This window comes from Ranitomeya variabilis, chromosome 5 (genome assembly GCF_051348905.1).
Source record: "Ranitomeya variabilis isolate aRanVar5 chromosome 5, aRanVar5.hap1, whole genome shotgun sequence".
NCBI lineage: Eukaryota > Metazoa > Chordata > Amphibia > Anura > Dendrobatidae > Ranitomeya > Ranitomeya variabilis.
This window is the reverse complement of record NC_135236.1, coordinates 648,345,556-648,362,098: the sequence shown is the minus strand read 5'-3', so window position 1 is coordinate 648,362,098 and position 16,543 is coordinate 648,345,556. Positions and strand designations below refer to the sequence as shown.

The window sequence follows — 16,543 nt, the reverse complement described above, 5'->3', positions numbered from 1 at the left end:
AAACACCTAGTGGAGGAGGGGGGAAGAAAAGTGCATTTAACTTCTATGAAGTGGATCCTGAACGGAAACCTCTTCAAACTAATTTCTGTCCAATCAAAACTTTTCAAATACAGGAAAAGAAAAACTCACGCAAAAACTTTTTCATAATACTCTAAAAGACGTCCGGACCGCTTTTGAGCTTTCACGTTGACTAACTACGGAGTGCCTTTCGAATGGAAAATAGTAGACGAATGGACATGCCAGTTTTTTTAACCACTTTACATTTTTAGTAACCTGAAGTGGTTAAAAGATATTAAAAAAAGCCTGAACATGTGCACAGCAAGTCATTTTTACATAGAAATGCTTATGTTCATTTTTTGATTGTTTTCTGATAGGGTTTCCGCGGCGGAATCAACCTGAAAAAGACGTGTTGTGCACATACCCAAAAAGGAAGGATTTCTGGAAACAGTTTCTGCTTGAAAAACTTTTTATTTTTGAACACTTCCAAAAAATTCGAAGCCATATTTTTGACTTTCTTCCAGTTCTTTAAGAATGATTATGAGATTCTTTACGCATATCACATCACCATGCGTGTGGGCGCCTTTAGGCGCATGTCATTTTTTTGGCTTCAGTAAGATTATGTTCTTATCGACACCCGCCTTTCTGTATGTGATATTTCCTATAGCACAGGTGCTCGCTCTCTGCAGTTCTTCATCTTTCATGCCCTCAAGCATCTGAACTAGTTTTAACACAAGTGTTTAAACTTTGCTTTTACAACCATACAACCATTTAATACCTCCACATCAAACACATACTTTAACCCAGTGCTTCTCAGCGACTGCTGCGCCAGTGCCTATAGTACTTATCCTCTTATTGTCCTTGACCAACCACATAATTAACAGCAAGTTCTACCGCCGCATTATGTAATATGGTCATCAGACATGGCAACTTCTTAAACGAAATGTGCACTTCTAAGGCCGGTTGTGTCTTACTATACATGGGTTAAATATCTCCGAGGTACAGTACATACTTATTATGCAGGTCAGCATTCCTGTTTTTATCATATGTAGATTTTTACTGATTGCATGCAAACCTGCAGGTGTGTCTACACGGGGCGCGGCCGCGTCTGGGGAACATTGCTACATTTCTGTGTGTGCTCCGATACATGGAACAGGTAACTAGACGCAGCAGGATATCCATTGGACAGAGTCACAACAGAGTATACGGCCACTGGACAACAGACCTTCCCAGGTAAGACAAAAAGTTTTCTTTTTCTTAGACTGATAGCAAAATGGCAGTTTAAAGGGCTTCACCGATTTTTCGAAAATCTGGATCAATGCGGCAGATTTGCTATTTCTCTTTTTCTACTCTTGCTAATTCTACATCAAGGTGCTTAAAAATGAAGAGATGTATTTGGCACACACCAGTATATAAGTTTAGATCGTCAGCAAATGTGCCAAAAACTTTGGCACAATTAGTTCACATGTCCGTATGGATACTCCATTTTTAGGACAGACAAACAGAATAAGTGATCCGTTCCGTCAGGCTTCATTAATTGGGGTCAAATAACTCCGAACTTTTTCTATCGTGCTAAAAATTGGAACCCTATAATAATCAAAGGGACCCTTCTGTTTGTGTTCACGTAATTGATACAACGGATCATTTACCCCTTTTGTCTCTTCTAGCGTTAGACTAATTAGCGGGTATTGTTTGCAACAACATTTTGCACCAAAGTAACTAGATATGTGCCCCATTATCTTAAGCCAAAATGCCATAAATTATCTAGTTGTTGTAACCAAAATTTGGTGCCCTTGACCAATACATTTTCTTATAAATCTTGTGCATACAGTGCTCTTGCAACCAGGCTTGGACTGGCCCACAGGAGAATCCTCCGGTGGGCCGCGCTGTGCAAAAATGGGTCATCGCCTTCTTATATGAGTAGTTCTTGGCACAATATACTTAATTCACTATGTACAGACAAAGGCAGCATCTTATTCATTTATCAATCTACCCAGTCCATAGTTATATAAATTTGTGATTGAGGATAATGTCACATTTGGCCGTAGCTGAAAAATGGAACCCTGGTGTTTTGGTAACTGGTGGGCCCTTGTCACTCCAGTCCGACACTGCTTGCAACGTTATACTTTTTTTAATATAAAACTACAGGGATCTTGTAGGTTTCATGGAAAAAATCATTGAAGAAATGCAAGATAAAAGCCGATTACAATTGATGATTTTTAGGGTTGTTTTTAACATGTTTATGAGACCATTGCAATTTTTCCCTAATTTTTCCATCCAGATTTCCTTAACCTTAAAGGCGACCATTCACTTTAATACAAACCTTCTTATATATAAAAAAAAATATGTAGCTTTGTAAAGATTTTACATAGTCTACATTATAATTGGAAGCTGCTGTAGCAATTCTGCAGACTTCAAAGCTTCTATTTTGTAGGTGTATTTTGTGTGTTCTAGGACATGTAGTCTCTACTATTCTTTTACATTATGCAATAATCTGCAATTGGAAAAACTAACGAAAACCAACATTAGCTAAGTTGATAAAGGCAAATTTTTCAACGAGCTCATCCAGTGTTTTTAATAGTAAAAAGAATACTTAAATAAAAATATAGAAGTGTTAATGGTATATTTTTGTCAATTAGCAAAATGCAAGGTGAATGAACAAAACAGAAATCTAAATTGGTTCAATATTTGGTGACCACCCTTTGCCTTTGACGCATCATCACTTCTAGGAACGCTTTCACACAGTTTTTGAGGAACTCTGCAGGAAGGTTATTCCAAACATCTTGATGAACTAACCACAGATCCACAAATCTGTGACTATCGCTTGTGCAAATCCTTCTGTGTCTTCATGTGAGCCCACACATACTCGATGTTGAGATCGGGGGTCTGCGGGGTCCATATCACCACTTCCAGGAACCCTTGTTATTTATGCTGAAGATAGTTCTTAGGTTAGTTTCACACTAGCATTTGGCATGGCTGCGGAGGGCTTCGGACTTCCTCCGTGAAACCCTGCCCACTGTCGCACCTCTTTATTCAGCTCCGCCTATGGCTGCATGCATCCTGCGTACCCTATCTTTAACATTGGGTACGCAGACCATGCCACCACATGCGTCGTTTTCACGCTGCGCCGACCTGAGCCGAACGTAACATGTTGCAATTTTTGCGGTCAGTGCAGCGGGAAAATGACGCATGCGGAGGCATCCGCATACATCCGCATGGCCAGCATACCCAATGTTAAAGATAGGGTACGCAGGATGCATGCAGCCATAGGTGGAGCTGAATGAAGAGGTGCGGCAGTGGGCAGGGCTTCACGGAGGAAGTCTGCAGCCATGCCGAATGCTAGTGTGAAACTAGCCTTAATGACATTGGTTGTATGACAAACAATGCCAAACCACATACTACATCCATCACAACAGCATGGCTCCGCAGAAGAAGGCTTAGGGTGATGAACTGGCCGCCTGCAGTCTAGATCTTTCAGCAATATAAAACATTTGGCGTATTATGAATCAAAAACCTGGCAAAAAGACTACAAATTGTGGAGCAGTGAGAATCCTACATCAAACAAGACTGGAAGAACATTGCTCTCCTAAAACTTCCTAAAAAGAAGTGTCTCCTCACTTCTCAGATGTTTACAAACTGTTGTAAAAAGAAGAGCCCAATGTTACACAATGGTAGACTGTTGTGAACTCTATTTTTGGGCTCCCTCTAGTGGTCACAAGCGGTACTGTGTAGTGTTGTCTTTCTGCAGGTTGGCAGCATCAGCTGGTTCGTTATCCTTGGTTGGTTTCCTATTTAGCTCACCTGGATACTCAGTTCCTTGCCTGCTATCAATGTATTCAGTGCTCTTCAGATTCCTGGTGACTACCTTGCTCCCAGTCTCTCCAAGACAAGCTAAGTTTTTGTTTGTTCAGTTTCTGATTATCAGCGTTCATCATGTTTTTTTGTCCAGCTTGTTAAAATGTGATTTCTTACTTGCTGGTTGCTCTTGGGGACTGAGTTTCTCCCCTCACACCGTTAGTTGGTGTGGGGGTTCTTGAAATCTCAGTGTGGATATTTTGTAAGGGTTTTTTTACTGACCGCATAGACCCCTTTTCTATTTTCTGCTATCTAGAATTAGTGGGCCTCTTTTGCTGAATCTGCTTTCACCCCTGTGTATGTGCCTTCCTCTTACCTCACCATTATTATCTGTTGGGGGCTTCTATATCTTTTGGGGATTATTTCTCTGGAGGCAAGAGAGGTCTTTCTTTCTCTCTAGGGGTAGTTAGTTCCTCAGGCTGGCTCGAGACGTCTAGGATTTTAGACACGTTCACCGGCTGCCTCTAGTGTGGTTGGATAGGTTCAGTTTTGCGGTCAGTCCAGTTTTCCACCTCCCTAGAGCTTGTCCTATGTTTAGTCACCTTGCTGGAGTAATTTGTGATTCTCAACCACTAAGGATCATAACAGTAGACATGGTCCAGAACCAACTATGTTGATGCCAAAAATTTTTGAGCTAATTTAAAAAAATAAATTGTAAAAGAAATGCCTAACGTTTACCTTCTTATCTGTGTTCTGTTTTACATAAAATAAGGCTATAAGAGATGTTCATATCATTGTATTTTTGTTTTCTATAGATTTCAGTGTCCCAACTTTTTTTGCAGTTGTGGTAATATTAATTCACATTTTCACTCCTCAGTCCAGATCACCTGCTACCAGTTTTCTGCACCTTAGTTCCCATTTATTGTGCACAGTTTAGTTACACATCCTTCTTTAAAAGTTGAAGGTATGGGTTTTTGGCCACAATTCTTCCATGAAGACCACTTCTGGCCAGACTTCTCCGAACCATAGATAGGTATAGCTGGGTCCCACTGGTTCCTTTCAGTTCTGAGTTGATGGCACTGCTGAACATCTTCCGATTTTTGATTGGAAGTAATCATGAAATGTCTTTCATCTGCTGCACTAAATTTCTTTGGATGACTAATGTGTCTTAGTTTGTTAATATTGCCCATTTATTGGTGCATCTTCAAAAGAGCTTGAACAGCACATCTTAAACTCTACTTTGCTTTGAAATCTTTGCCTGGGAGAGACCTTGCTGATGCAGTATAACTACCTTGTGTCTTTTGTTGTGCTTAGTCTTGTAAGGGTGTATGACCAGTGACATGAAACTGTCTTCCAGAACCTCACCTTTGTAGCAGAGTTTAGCTGTTCCTCACCCAGCTTTAAGTCTCATACATGTTTCTCTTTAAGTTAATGACTATATTTCCAACTACATATGAAAATGCTGATCATTATCCCTTGTTTGGTATAATTGTTTACTTACACACCTAACTATACAGTAATCCTAAAAAATCCCTGACTTTGTGCACCTGTACCTAGAATTGATGCTATTTTGAAGACAAAGACTGGTGGCAACAAATATTAATATTAGATTGAGATTTTTCTTCTGTTCATTCACTTTACGCTTTGTTAATTGATGAATATGAATATAAAACTTCTATATTTTATATTTTTATTTATATATTTTTTTATAGAATCCAGAATTCTTACTATAAAGCATTTTTTTTTTCCGCATCTGCCTAAAACTTTTGCTCAGTACTGTATACTAAACTTTTTATGCAGATCATAACTTTGATGTTAAAGGGTGAATACAAACCACACTTTTTAGTATAAAAATTCATGGAGGAGAGGGATTTATCAATGTCTGTATTTCAATTTTCTGGCATAAAAAAAAGTTGCAAAATTTGGGTCAGGCCTTGCTTACGCAAAAAAAAAAGTTTGATTTTTGTTTTATAGTTTACAAAGTGGGTGCACATTAGCAGCTGGTTTCTGACCCATGAACACACTTTTGGGGGGTACATTTTATATTTTAGAGCATGTTATAGTGTATGAAACACCAATGATAATTTTCCTCAATGGCGTTCAAGACTCTTCTTCTTTCAAGTCACAGTATATTTCCACCATAACACTCTGTTCTATATATTGCATTTTTAATAAACCTTTAATAAACCTCCTGCAAGCTCTGACAGGGCCATTGATGGGCCATGGGTGCGGTTGGAAGTTGGCAGGTGGCCTCTGGTCACACCTGAGCTTTTTAACAAGAATATATCATGAAAATCAGGGCTGAAATGCTGCACTGCGACACAAATCTACGCTCAGAAAATACTTTCCGTTTCTTATCAGGAGCCTTTTGTTATATGGCTGACTAATGATACGAGCTTCTGAATTATTTGTCGATTTCCATGGAAACTGCTCCAGCACGAAGGGAACAAATAATATCACTTATCACGTTTTTGAAGAACAGAACAAGATCTTCACATTTTCAGCACATTGATATTTCATATAATATACCCGGAAGCCATAAAAGACGTATTGTTGCATTTAAGAAATGCAGAAATGAAAAATAATTTACCACCCATCCCATGTCCCCTATAAAAGTATACTTTTCAAGGGCACAATGATATATATCAATGTCTCACCTCAAACTATTAGAAATGTTAATCAGATACTCAGGGGCAGGACGTGTCGGAGCTTACGACACTCAGATGACCCAATCTGCCCTGGTTTCAGGTAGCTGAATTTTACATATGTTAGAAGAGAAGCAGGACAAAGGCACAGCTGTATGACCTTGGGTTGATGAAGCTGCACACACGCCAGGGATTACGGGTGCCACTTCCAAAGAAAAAGAATCTGTATGTCCGTAGAAAAAAAAGCGGATTGGCACATACCGTCCCGTGCAACAAAATCCTTTATTGTGGCATCATCATACCAACAGCAGGCAGATAAAACAGTGGAGCAAATGCAGACGACGATCGTTTCACGCTTACATTGCGCTTCAACAGGTCATCCTGCTGTTGGTATGATGATGCCACAATAAAGGATTTTGTTGCACGGGACGGTATGTGCCAATCCGCTCTCTTTTCTATGGACATACTGAATTTTACATATGTACTGTGTTTATACAGCGGGCTCAAGAGCTGAGCCTGCCGCATACAGCACAGATGTTGGCGGGGTTACACAACTGGCACTGGAGTATAATTGCTGCGAGCTGAGTCTGATCATGGCAGATTAGCCTCTTGAATGCCAGTTGTGGCATTTAAGGTGTTGGAAGTAGGTGAAGATTTTCCTAGTTCCTTCCATCAGCCATCCTGCATCACACGATAGTGGGGTGCATTGCCAAACAATGCCCCGTTTTTACCATGTTTGCACACCGATGAAGCTCTGGCTGGGCTTCCTAGGAGATACGTGATGTTATAATACCCTACAATATAACTGTGCTGTAGTATATTGTACAAGAGATCAAGTGGTCCCCTAGTTGGACCAATAAAAAAAAAAGAAAAAGAAAATGAAAAATATTTTTTAAAATGATACATATTCATATCATATCCCTTTTTTTCCAAAATGTAAATTGAATCTAAAAAAATAAAAAACATGTACATATGTGGTACTACTGCATATGTTAATGTCAAATTTAGTAAAATATCATAACTTATCCAATATGGTGAATGTCGAAATGAAGAAAAATTCAAGATGTCAGAATTGCTGTTTTTTGGTCACTTTGCCTCACAATAAAATGGAATCAAAGGAGATCAGAAAGATGTATAGTTCCAAAAATGGTAATGATAAAAACATCTCTTAACCCCCAGAATAAAGCCCTGATACAACATTATCAACCAAAAATGTAAAAAGTTATAGCCCTTGGGAGGCGAGAAGGAAAAATTGAAAGCGAAAAATTAGACTCTTTTATCCAAGGTTTCTTATAAACCTGGTATTAGCCCTGCAGATATTTCTCAGGCAGAAAAGCTAAGCAACAACCACTACAAATCCCTCATTATGGCCATAGTGGTTGTTGCTGGTCAGAAAAATTTCAGGCATATTTTATATTGGCAATATGTCCATACCAAAACACATCAGCTAAAGGGGTTGTCCACCTCGGTACTCTGATAATTATATCATCACATAGTGACTTCCTGCTGGAATCTACAACGATCAGCTATGTGCAAGAACCAATTGTTAAATTTTCCTGCACTGCCCCCCACAGTAAAAATGAAGTATTACACATTTCCAATTAAAATCACTGAGATTGTTATGTAATACATGGAAAAATCGGGCCGTTCAGAGATGGTCCTAATAATTGTTTTCTGCTCTGTTTAATAGTTGAGGGTCCTGAATAGGGCATCTCTCCTATAGCTAGCTACTAAAAATTGTAAGTTAATAATCGGTGGAAAGGCTAACAATATCCCAGTCTCGGAGATCATGTCCATAAAAACATATTCTTAGTCGAAAGAAAAATAACTTTTATTCCAATCTAGTGTAAAAGAACACCATCATTATTAAGTTAGTTTCTCTTTTCTTAAATTGCTAACATTACCTATGTAGTGTGTGATCCCACAACAAACTCATGTTGGCAATTCTGTGAGCTAAGTTGGAGCTTCACTGCGGTAAGAATGGCACACATCAGTTGTTCCCCTAGTAAGTAACTACGGACAATAGGAAATAAAGAGTTTTGGGTGCTCGGGGGTGTAACTTAGATAATCAGGGGCGTAGTTAGGGTGGAGCCTAATTCCAATTTGTCTTAATCATAGCAATTAGTCATTTTTATGGCTCTTTAACGACGATTGTGCTGTCATTTCTTGTATTTATACAACTTAAAACTGCACTTTTTTCACTTGGAAAATTTGTAAAATCCAGCACATGATTTCCAGTGTGAATGAAAAAAAACTGCCATGATTGCATTGACGGATTGTGTGCAAAATTCATCAAAATTTGCGCGGAATGTTTAAATTGGCGCAAATTCAAAGATTGTATTTTGTCTCTTTAGCTTTTCTTCTTCCTTTTTACAATAAAAAGTCACATAATCCTTGCAATAAGCTTTTAAATATCTGACATTAATTTCTAACTGAAAAAAAAAATACAGATTTTGTATTGAAGCAGGGTAATGGAGTACTATTGCGCAAAAATTAAGTGACATTTCGAAAAGTCACAACTCTTGAATCGGACTAAAACATCTAGAAAACCAAATTCCGACCCACAATGCTTAACAAAAATGTAACAGTAACTAAACCAAGTAAAGTTAAAGGGATATTCCCATCTCCAAAATCCTTTCCTAATACGTAGTAGGTGTAATAATAGTAATATTAGCAAATGCCTCCAATTAGAAATGTAGCATAGTTCTTCTGATTTGCTATGTCACTTATCCCATGTGCAGGGCATTGCAGTAGCTTAGGTATCCATGGTTACGACCTCTCATATAGTGACAGTTGTGGTCATAACCATAGATACCTAAGCTACTGCAATGCACTACACATTGGGTAAGCGACATAGCGAATCAGAAGAACTATACTACATTTTTAAATTGGAGGTATTTGCTAATATTATTATTTGCCATGGACAGCACAGTGGCTCAGTGGTTAGCATTGCAACGCTGGGGTCGAGGATAACATCTGCAAGTTTTTATGTTCTGTGTGGGTTTCCTGTGGGTTTTCTCCAGTTTCCTCCAAAAACATACTGATAAGAATCTAGATTGTGAGCCCCAATGGGGACAGTGCCAATAATGTCTGTGAAGCGCTGTGGAATAAAATGGCGCTATATAAATGAGGAAAATAAATAAAAAATAAATAAATATTTTAATGAATATCATGCAAATAAAGTCACTAGCGGCGCAAAAAGCAATGATAAATCGGCCTTACATTGCCAGATGCATAGAAATAAGTCTATCCCTGGAAGAATTGTGTTCTATTTCAATACACAGGACATAAAATGTTGTGCCATAGACCTTCATACCTAACATATGTCAAATTTCTTTGCAGGGCGGACTGCTGTGTGTACAAACATAATACTCTTCAGTCATGGAGAACGTGGTCCTAGTCCTTTTTCTCTATGGTCTTGTGGGCTGCATGGTCCATGCCCACTCTAATCATCTGGGAGATATCAGGAGGCTTCTTCCCGTGGGACAGAGAGTGGACGGATTTCTTCCCTTGGACCAGCCAGTCAGGTAAGAATTGTAAGCAGCCACTCGTATAGTCTCGTCTAGGGTAGTAAGATGAGTCAGTAAATGCCAGACACAAGGTGGATGGTATCATCATCATACTTATTCCAGACAGATGGTGTCAAATGAATGAAACTGGAAGGGAGAAGATACAGATTAGATATTAGAAAAAACTTTGGCAGTGGTGAGTTCTCCTTCAATGGAAGTCTTCACATAGACTGGACAGACATCTGCCTGAAGACTTCCATTGAAGGAGAACTCACCATCTCAAAATGAGTCTGGACAGACATCTGTCTGAAGTCTCCCATTGTAGGCCTAGCCGACCGCTGCGCTCTGCAAACGACTTTCGACTAACCTCTGCACTAATCCGTACCTCCCACTCCCGACTCCAAGACTTCTCCCGTGCTGCGCCAATCCTCTGGAATGCTCTACCACAAGATATTAGGACCATCCACAATTTGCATAGCTTTAGGCGCTCACTCAAAACTCATTTGTTCAGAGCGGCCTATCACGTTCCCTAATCAGTCATTTTATGTTTGTGTGTGTGTGTAGCCCATTCACTATCTCATCTACCCCCCACCCCCTGAAGATGGCTGGACCATCATTGTAAATACATCATTGTAAATACACACCTGTACTTTGTATCTCCCCACCTCATTGTAGATTGTAAGCTCTCACGAGCAGGGTCGTCTTATTTTGCTTTATTGCTGTATTGTTAACATTGTTACCTATGACTGTTGTGTTTGAAACTGTTAAACTGTAAAGCGCTGCGGAATATGTTGGCGCTATATAAATAAAGATTATTATTATTATTATTAGGAGAACTCACCATTTCAAATAGATCCTGGACAGACATCTGTCTGAGATGGTTTAGTGAATCCTGCATTGAGCAGGGGGTTGGACACGATGACCCTGTAGGTCCCTTCCAACTCTAACATTCCAGGAAATGTTTGCCAAATCTAGAAATTAAGCTCCCCATTGCCCCCCATCCTAATAATACTCTATAACATTAATGAACTTTATTTTCATTACAAGACCAGATGATAAAATAGATGTGTGTTCACATCTGGTGACATCTGTATTGCACTGTGCTTCGTTTCCATGATGTGTGGATGAATTTCTATGGAAATCCCATTGCTCTTGTGATTGAAATGACACAGGGTAGAGCGGTGGTCTAACTTTAAATGTGCTGTTTTATCACTGATGATTGGCGGAGGTCCCACTGGCAAACATTGAGCACAAGATTATCTTCTGCTAACTTTTATCCTTCATCTCTAGTCTTGGTGTTTCTTTAAGTGATAATTATGCCATAAAAGTGAAGGGAAATCTTTTATCAACATGTTTTAATTTACTCTAAGTAGAATGATTCTGTCATTGTTGAGCTGCAACTATAAGGCGTCTTGTGTTCCCTACCGGGTCCTACTGCCCCTATGAGTACTATCAATGATCGCTGGGGGTCCTGATAAGGATTATTTATCGGGGCCGAGGAGCTTGTTTTATATCTCTGTATTACTGTAACATGAAGTTTTTATTGTGGTCACATAAAGGCTTTGAGTGGCGTTACCTCCAGTGAACTTCTCAGCACTGCGGTGGGTTTGTCGTCACGAGGACAACAGTAATAGTCTACTCGTCATAGCTCAGTCCTGTCCTTGCATTACCTTACTCTGAAAAGGGCGGATGTCATGAGTAATAGATCTGTTTTGTCTCTTTCCATGTAGTGGAGAAGGTTATAAACAGTTCACTTTATTACCTGCAGTTCCTTGGCGTGCATTGTAGAGTCCATTATATTTTGTGCACAACCGGCTTCAGGAACTCTTGGGCACTCCTATGGGCACAATGCTTCTACAAACAACGCCACTCTTGTCCTTAGACTGCAATACCAGGCACAGTCTATCATCTTTTGCAAGAGTGGCATTTAGTTTAGGTAGTAAGCAGCCATGGTTTTTATTCTCATGCTTCTCCATTAATGGCACTTGTTATAGGTCTCTCCCCCCACGCACCATGCATCTCAATAAAGAGAGACGGCACATGGGCTAAAAGCCAATGCATTTTTGGGAATGGCATGCTGTAGAATATAGTAGTGGAGCAGTATGTATGGCTTTTTTAAAGGGGTATTGTTCTCTTATCTCGTTACTTTGGCTCGCAGTACAAAACTGACCATACACACTGTAGGAAAGTTGGCCTAACCAAGGACAGGCTGACTATCCAATATCTGAGGGTCTCCCTCTTTTTCTTCTCCTCGTGCAGGAAAAAAAAAAAAGAGGTGTACATTTTGGATCCCAATGTGCATGCTCCAAAGTAAGCTAAACCACTACCAGGTGGATCTGGAAGAATCCAATTTGTGCCTCCAATTGCAAACAAACCGGCGCATTGCATATGTGTACGGCCATTGTGGGGTATGTGGTGCAAAGTGGAATCCCCATTAAATGATCACATATCAATAAGATATGTCATCGCTTACCAATCAATAGATGTCCAACCTCTGAGTCTGCACTACTCGTCAGAATGAGAGGGACTGAAGAAGAGCTGTGTCTTCTTCCCAATTTAGCCCCTGAACAGGTGCGTGCTCCTTGTTACCTGACTATGCAGAGACCTGCAACAGTCTCCATTGACCTCAATGGAACAGTTTTGCAGTCATTGCCGGAAATATTCAGAGGAAAAACACTGTGGCCTCTTCATTCTCAGGATCCATGAAGATTCCAGAGGTGAGACCCCTACAGATCATATCCTGGCAATTACCAGTTATCGCTCACCTGGTGAGGTGGATCCTCGAAGACTTGGGTCTGAGTGAGCAATTATTGTACAGCACTGACAGATGACGTTGGTGCAGCAGGGATATTCAGATGGAACATTGGGAGCTGGGGAGGCAGAACGGAAAGAGGAGTCAACAGGAATCACAGGATCTGATGAAGCAGAGTTGAGAAAATGGCAACAGACATGACAGAGTTGTATTTTTTTTTCAAAGTAAAACTCAGAGCTGGCAGCAGAACATCATTGTTGACTCAACAATCTAGCAGAGCTGAGTTTGGCAAAGAGTCTAATATAGAAGAGCTGGTGAGCAGTATAGTAGAGCTAAGTTTGCCACAGAGTCCAGTTTAGCAGAAATGACCAGCGGTAAAGCATTCTTGGGTTTGTCACATGGTCCTAGAGCTGAGGCAGTTCATTTTAGCAACGTTGACGCCAATTACCTAAATTTTCGGAAGGCATCGCGTCGCCTGATTCAGCCTGTAAGGCCTGGGTGAATGATGTCAGAGCTGTGTGTCGAATTGCAATGGAAATCTGATGTGCCAATGAACAGACAGAGACAACACCAGGAGATCACAGTTCGAGGTAACTTTGTTAAGATAGAAGGGGTGAGTTGGCAAGAGGGTGACAAATGGTGAGGTAGACATGGCGTCACTGTGACACACCGACTTCCAAAGAAACCTTCATGCAACGTTGACATAATCCACCATTTCTACTATCAAAACAAAGCTTTTGATACAGAGTTCATGGTTTATTGCAAAACATTTGAGATGTTCTTGCACAAGTTTGTACATCTGTATTTGCATATATTTGTTCACAAATGTATTTATTAGATAACTTGGTGAGATATTCTCTGGAAGCTTTGCCGAGTCATAAGTTGCACATTCGCATCTGCCATTCTTGTGTCCCTTGGTACACACAGAGGTGATGTTTTCGTGTGATATCGCGTCACTCAGGGCTGTGTTAGGACAAAGTTTACTCACTTGTTCCCAGTAACTAAATGCAAACAAATAGGAGAAAAATCGCCAAGTCCACATTAACCATTTGGTTCCCTTTCACTGCACCAAGTTCATTTTTTCCCTTACGGGAAATCACTTATAAATCACTGCAGTCATTGAGGTCTATGAAGGCAGCGCTTTCATGGCTTCACTTCGGCTTCCTCAAAGTATTAAAGATGTCGTCTTGATAAAGACATTGATGACATATTGCTAGGATAGGCCGTCAATGTCTGATCGGAGGGGGTGGAGTAACCATTGTGACTCCTGTCCATTAGAAGAGTTGTCAACAGTGTCCAATTTGCTTTGTCAGAATTTTTTTCAGAGGAGGCCACCAATACACCGATAGACAAAGAGGTTGTCCAATTTACAAAACCTATTTTCCTTCATCCAATTCTGAGTTGGTATATAGAGGAGTTCAGAATCACCATCTCTTAGTTGAGTGGATAGTGTCTAACTTGCTGTCCATTGCCGGATGTCAAAGGAAATCTGTCACAAGCAGCAGAGGCACCACAACAGATTACAGGAAGTGGAGGAGAGTCTTCGTGTCTGTACAGGAAGAGGCGTGTCTTTGTCTCTACAGGAAGTGGAGACAGGTCTTTGTCTCTTCACAGGAAATGAGGGTGGGTAATATACAGGATGTGGGGGTGGGTCTTTATCTCTGTACAGGATGAGGGGGCGGGTCTTTATCTCTGTACAGGATGTGGAGGCGGGTCTTTATCTCTGTGCAGGATGTGGAGGCGGGTCTTTATCTCTGTACAGGATGTGGGGGGAGGTCTTTATCTCTGTACAGGATGTGGAGGCGGGTCTTTATCTCTGTACAGGATGTGGGGGGAGGATCTTTATCTCTGTACAGGATGTGGGGGAGGATCTTTATCTCTGTACAGGATGTGGGGGAGGATCTTTATCTCTGTACAGGATGTGGGGGCGGGTCTTTATCTCTGTACAGGATGTGGAGGCGGGTTTTTATCTCTGTACAGGATGTGGGGGCGGGTCTTTATCTCTGCACAAGATGTGGGGGCGGGTCTTTACCTCTGCACAGGATGTGGGGGCGGGTCTTTATCTCTGTTCAGGATGTGGGGGCGGGTCTTTATAACTCACTTTCTGCTCTGCTGTCTATCATACTGCATACAAACAACATAGATGTGGGCTTTCAGTTGAGGGCTGGCAAGCGATTGGACAATGGCAAGCTCAATGCATGTTGGGAAGTGAGGGGAAGGAAATTCCAGCACTTCTATATAGGTGTTTCTGGAAATTGAACAATTATAGTGCTGGCAGAATGCTGACAAAGAGGAAGCATCATATTTCTTGATACAGTGACCTACAAGAGAGTTCAAACCCTTCTGTAAAATAAGGTTCACTTATTGACAAAATGCAAGTCAAGATGCAAACGTTCACCGTTATGTATGATAATTTAACTTCTTGCTATTTTACTTTTATGCTCATTAGTTGTCATTATTTCTGTTTTTATGTTCCTGAGTTAATTCATGATTTACAGTTGAACTATTTAACAGATATAAATATTTTCAATTTTGCAGTAAAGAGGAAACCAGTTCATGGTTCACTAAGGGAAACTCTTCTGTTTATATTGTTTATAATGTTTTTTTAGTACAATGCATTATCTATACGTTATCCCCTTAACGTGGACATTTTGACATGTTTTTTATTCTGTTTTTTAATGTATCTTTATAGGAGTAAGATCTTTGTTTTTTTTTTTATACAGAGCTTTACATTTCCTGTTTAAGATCGAAGTATAAGATCTAGATCTAAATGATAAAACTCTGGCTGTTTGCAGCTACCACTAGAAGGAGATTTGGAGCCCACTAGTGCTGAATATATCATGAATAGAGGTCTGCAGAATTTCAACTTGACCAAATTTTCATTTGAATTCGGCTAGTGCTCCGATTCACTCAAATAAATTGCTGTGAGGGGAGGGAAGTGGTTAAAAAATGACCAAAACCCTAAGGCTACTTTCACATTAGTGTCGTTCGACGCACGTCGCAATGCATCGTTATGTAGAAAAAACGCATCCTGCAAAGTTGCCCGCAGGATGTGTTTTTTCTCCATAGACTTTCATTAGCGTCGCATTGCGACGGAGTGCCACACGTCGCAACCGTCGCGCGACGGTTGCGTCATCTTTTGGCGGACTGTCGGCACAAAAAAAGTTACATGTAACATTTTTTGCGCGTCGTGTCCGCCATTTTCGACCGCGCATGCGCGGCCGAAACTCCGCCCCCTCCTCCCCGGACATTACAATGGGGCAGCGGAAGCGTCGTAAGACTGCTTCCGCTGCCCACATCGGGCATCACTTTCACAACGCGCGTCGGCACGTCGGGCCGACGCATAGCGACGGCCCCGTGCCGACGCTAGTGTGAAAGAAGCCTTACACTCACCTTTCCTCCCCAGTTATTACACATCCTTTGCCTCCTCTCCAGATCTCTGGTCCTCAGCATCTGCCCTTTTTTTCTTCCATCACTCCATTCTGTCACTGAGGCCTGTGATTGGCCTCATCAGATCATGTAGAGGGGGCGTATGTGATGACGTGTGTCACCCACCCAAACGACTTTGTGAAACCAATCACTGGCTCTGTGCTGAGGACTGAGGAGCTGTGGCTGCAGAGGCACGGTACGTATAAAGTGACCGAGGGCGGTAGCCATGGGCGAGCTGCTGCTCCATAACACCCTGGCACTTTACAGGAAAAACATATCCCAATCCCAATGTACTGTGTAGTGTGGGGTAGGGTTGAGCGACTTTCATTTTTTTAAGATCGAGTCGGGTTTTGTGAAACCCGACTTAGTCCAGAGTCGAGTCGAGTGAAGTCGGCCGATTATCGCTAAAAGTCGGG

The 16,543-nt window shown here is 40.9% G+C and overlaps 1 protein-coding gene across 1 annotated transcript in view; it reads left to right on the top strand.

Moving 5' to 3' along the window:
* The first annotated feature begins 800 nt into the window (after window positions 1-800).
* Window positions 801-16,543, top strand: part of LOC143776688 (protein NDNF-like) — a 35,768-nt gene continuing 20,025 nt past the window's right edge. The window contains exons 1-3 of the mRNA XM_077266349.1: window positions 801-996; window positions 1,079-1,230; window positions 9,780-9,964. Coding sequence (XP_077122464.1) covers window positions 9,819-9,964 — 146 coding nt within the window. The 5' untranslated portion in view covers window positions 801-996; window positions 1,079-1,230; window positions 9,780-9,818. The remainder of the gene's footprint in view (window positions 997-1,078; window positions 1,231-9,779; window positions 9,965-16,543) is intronic.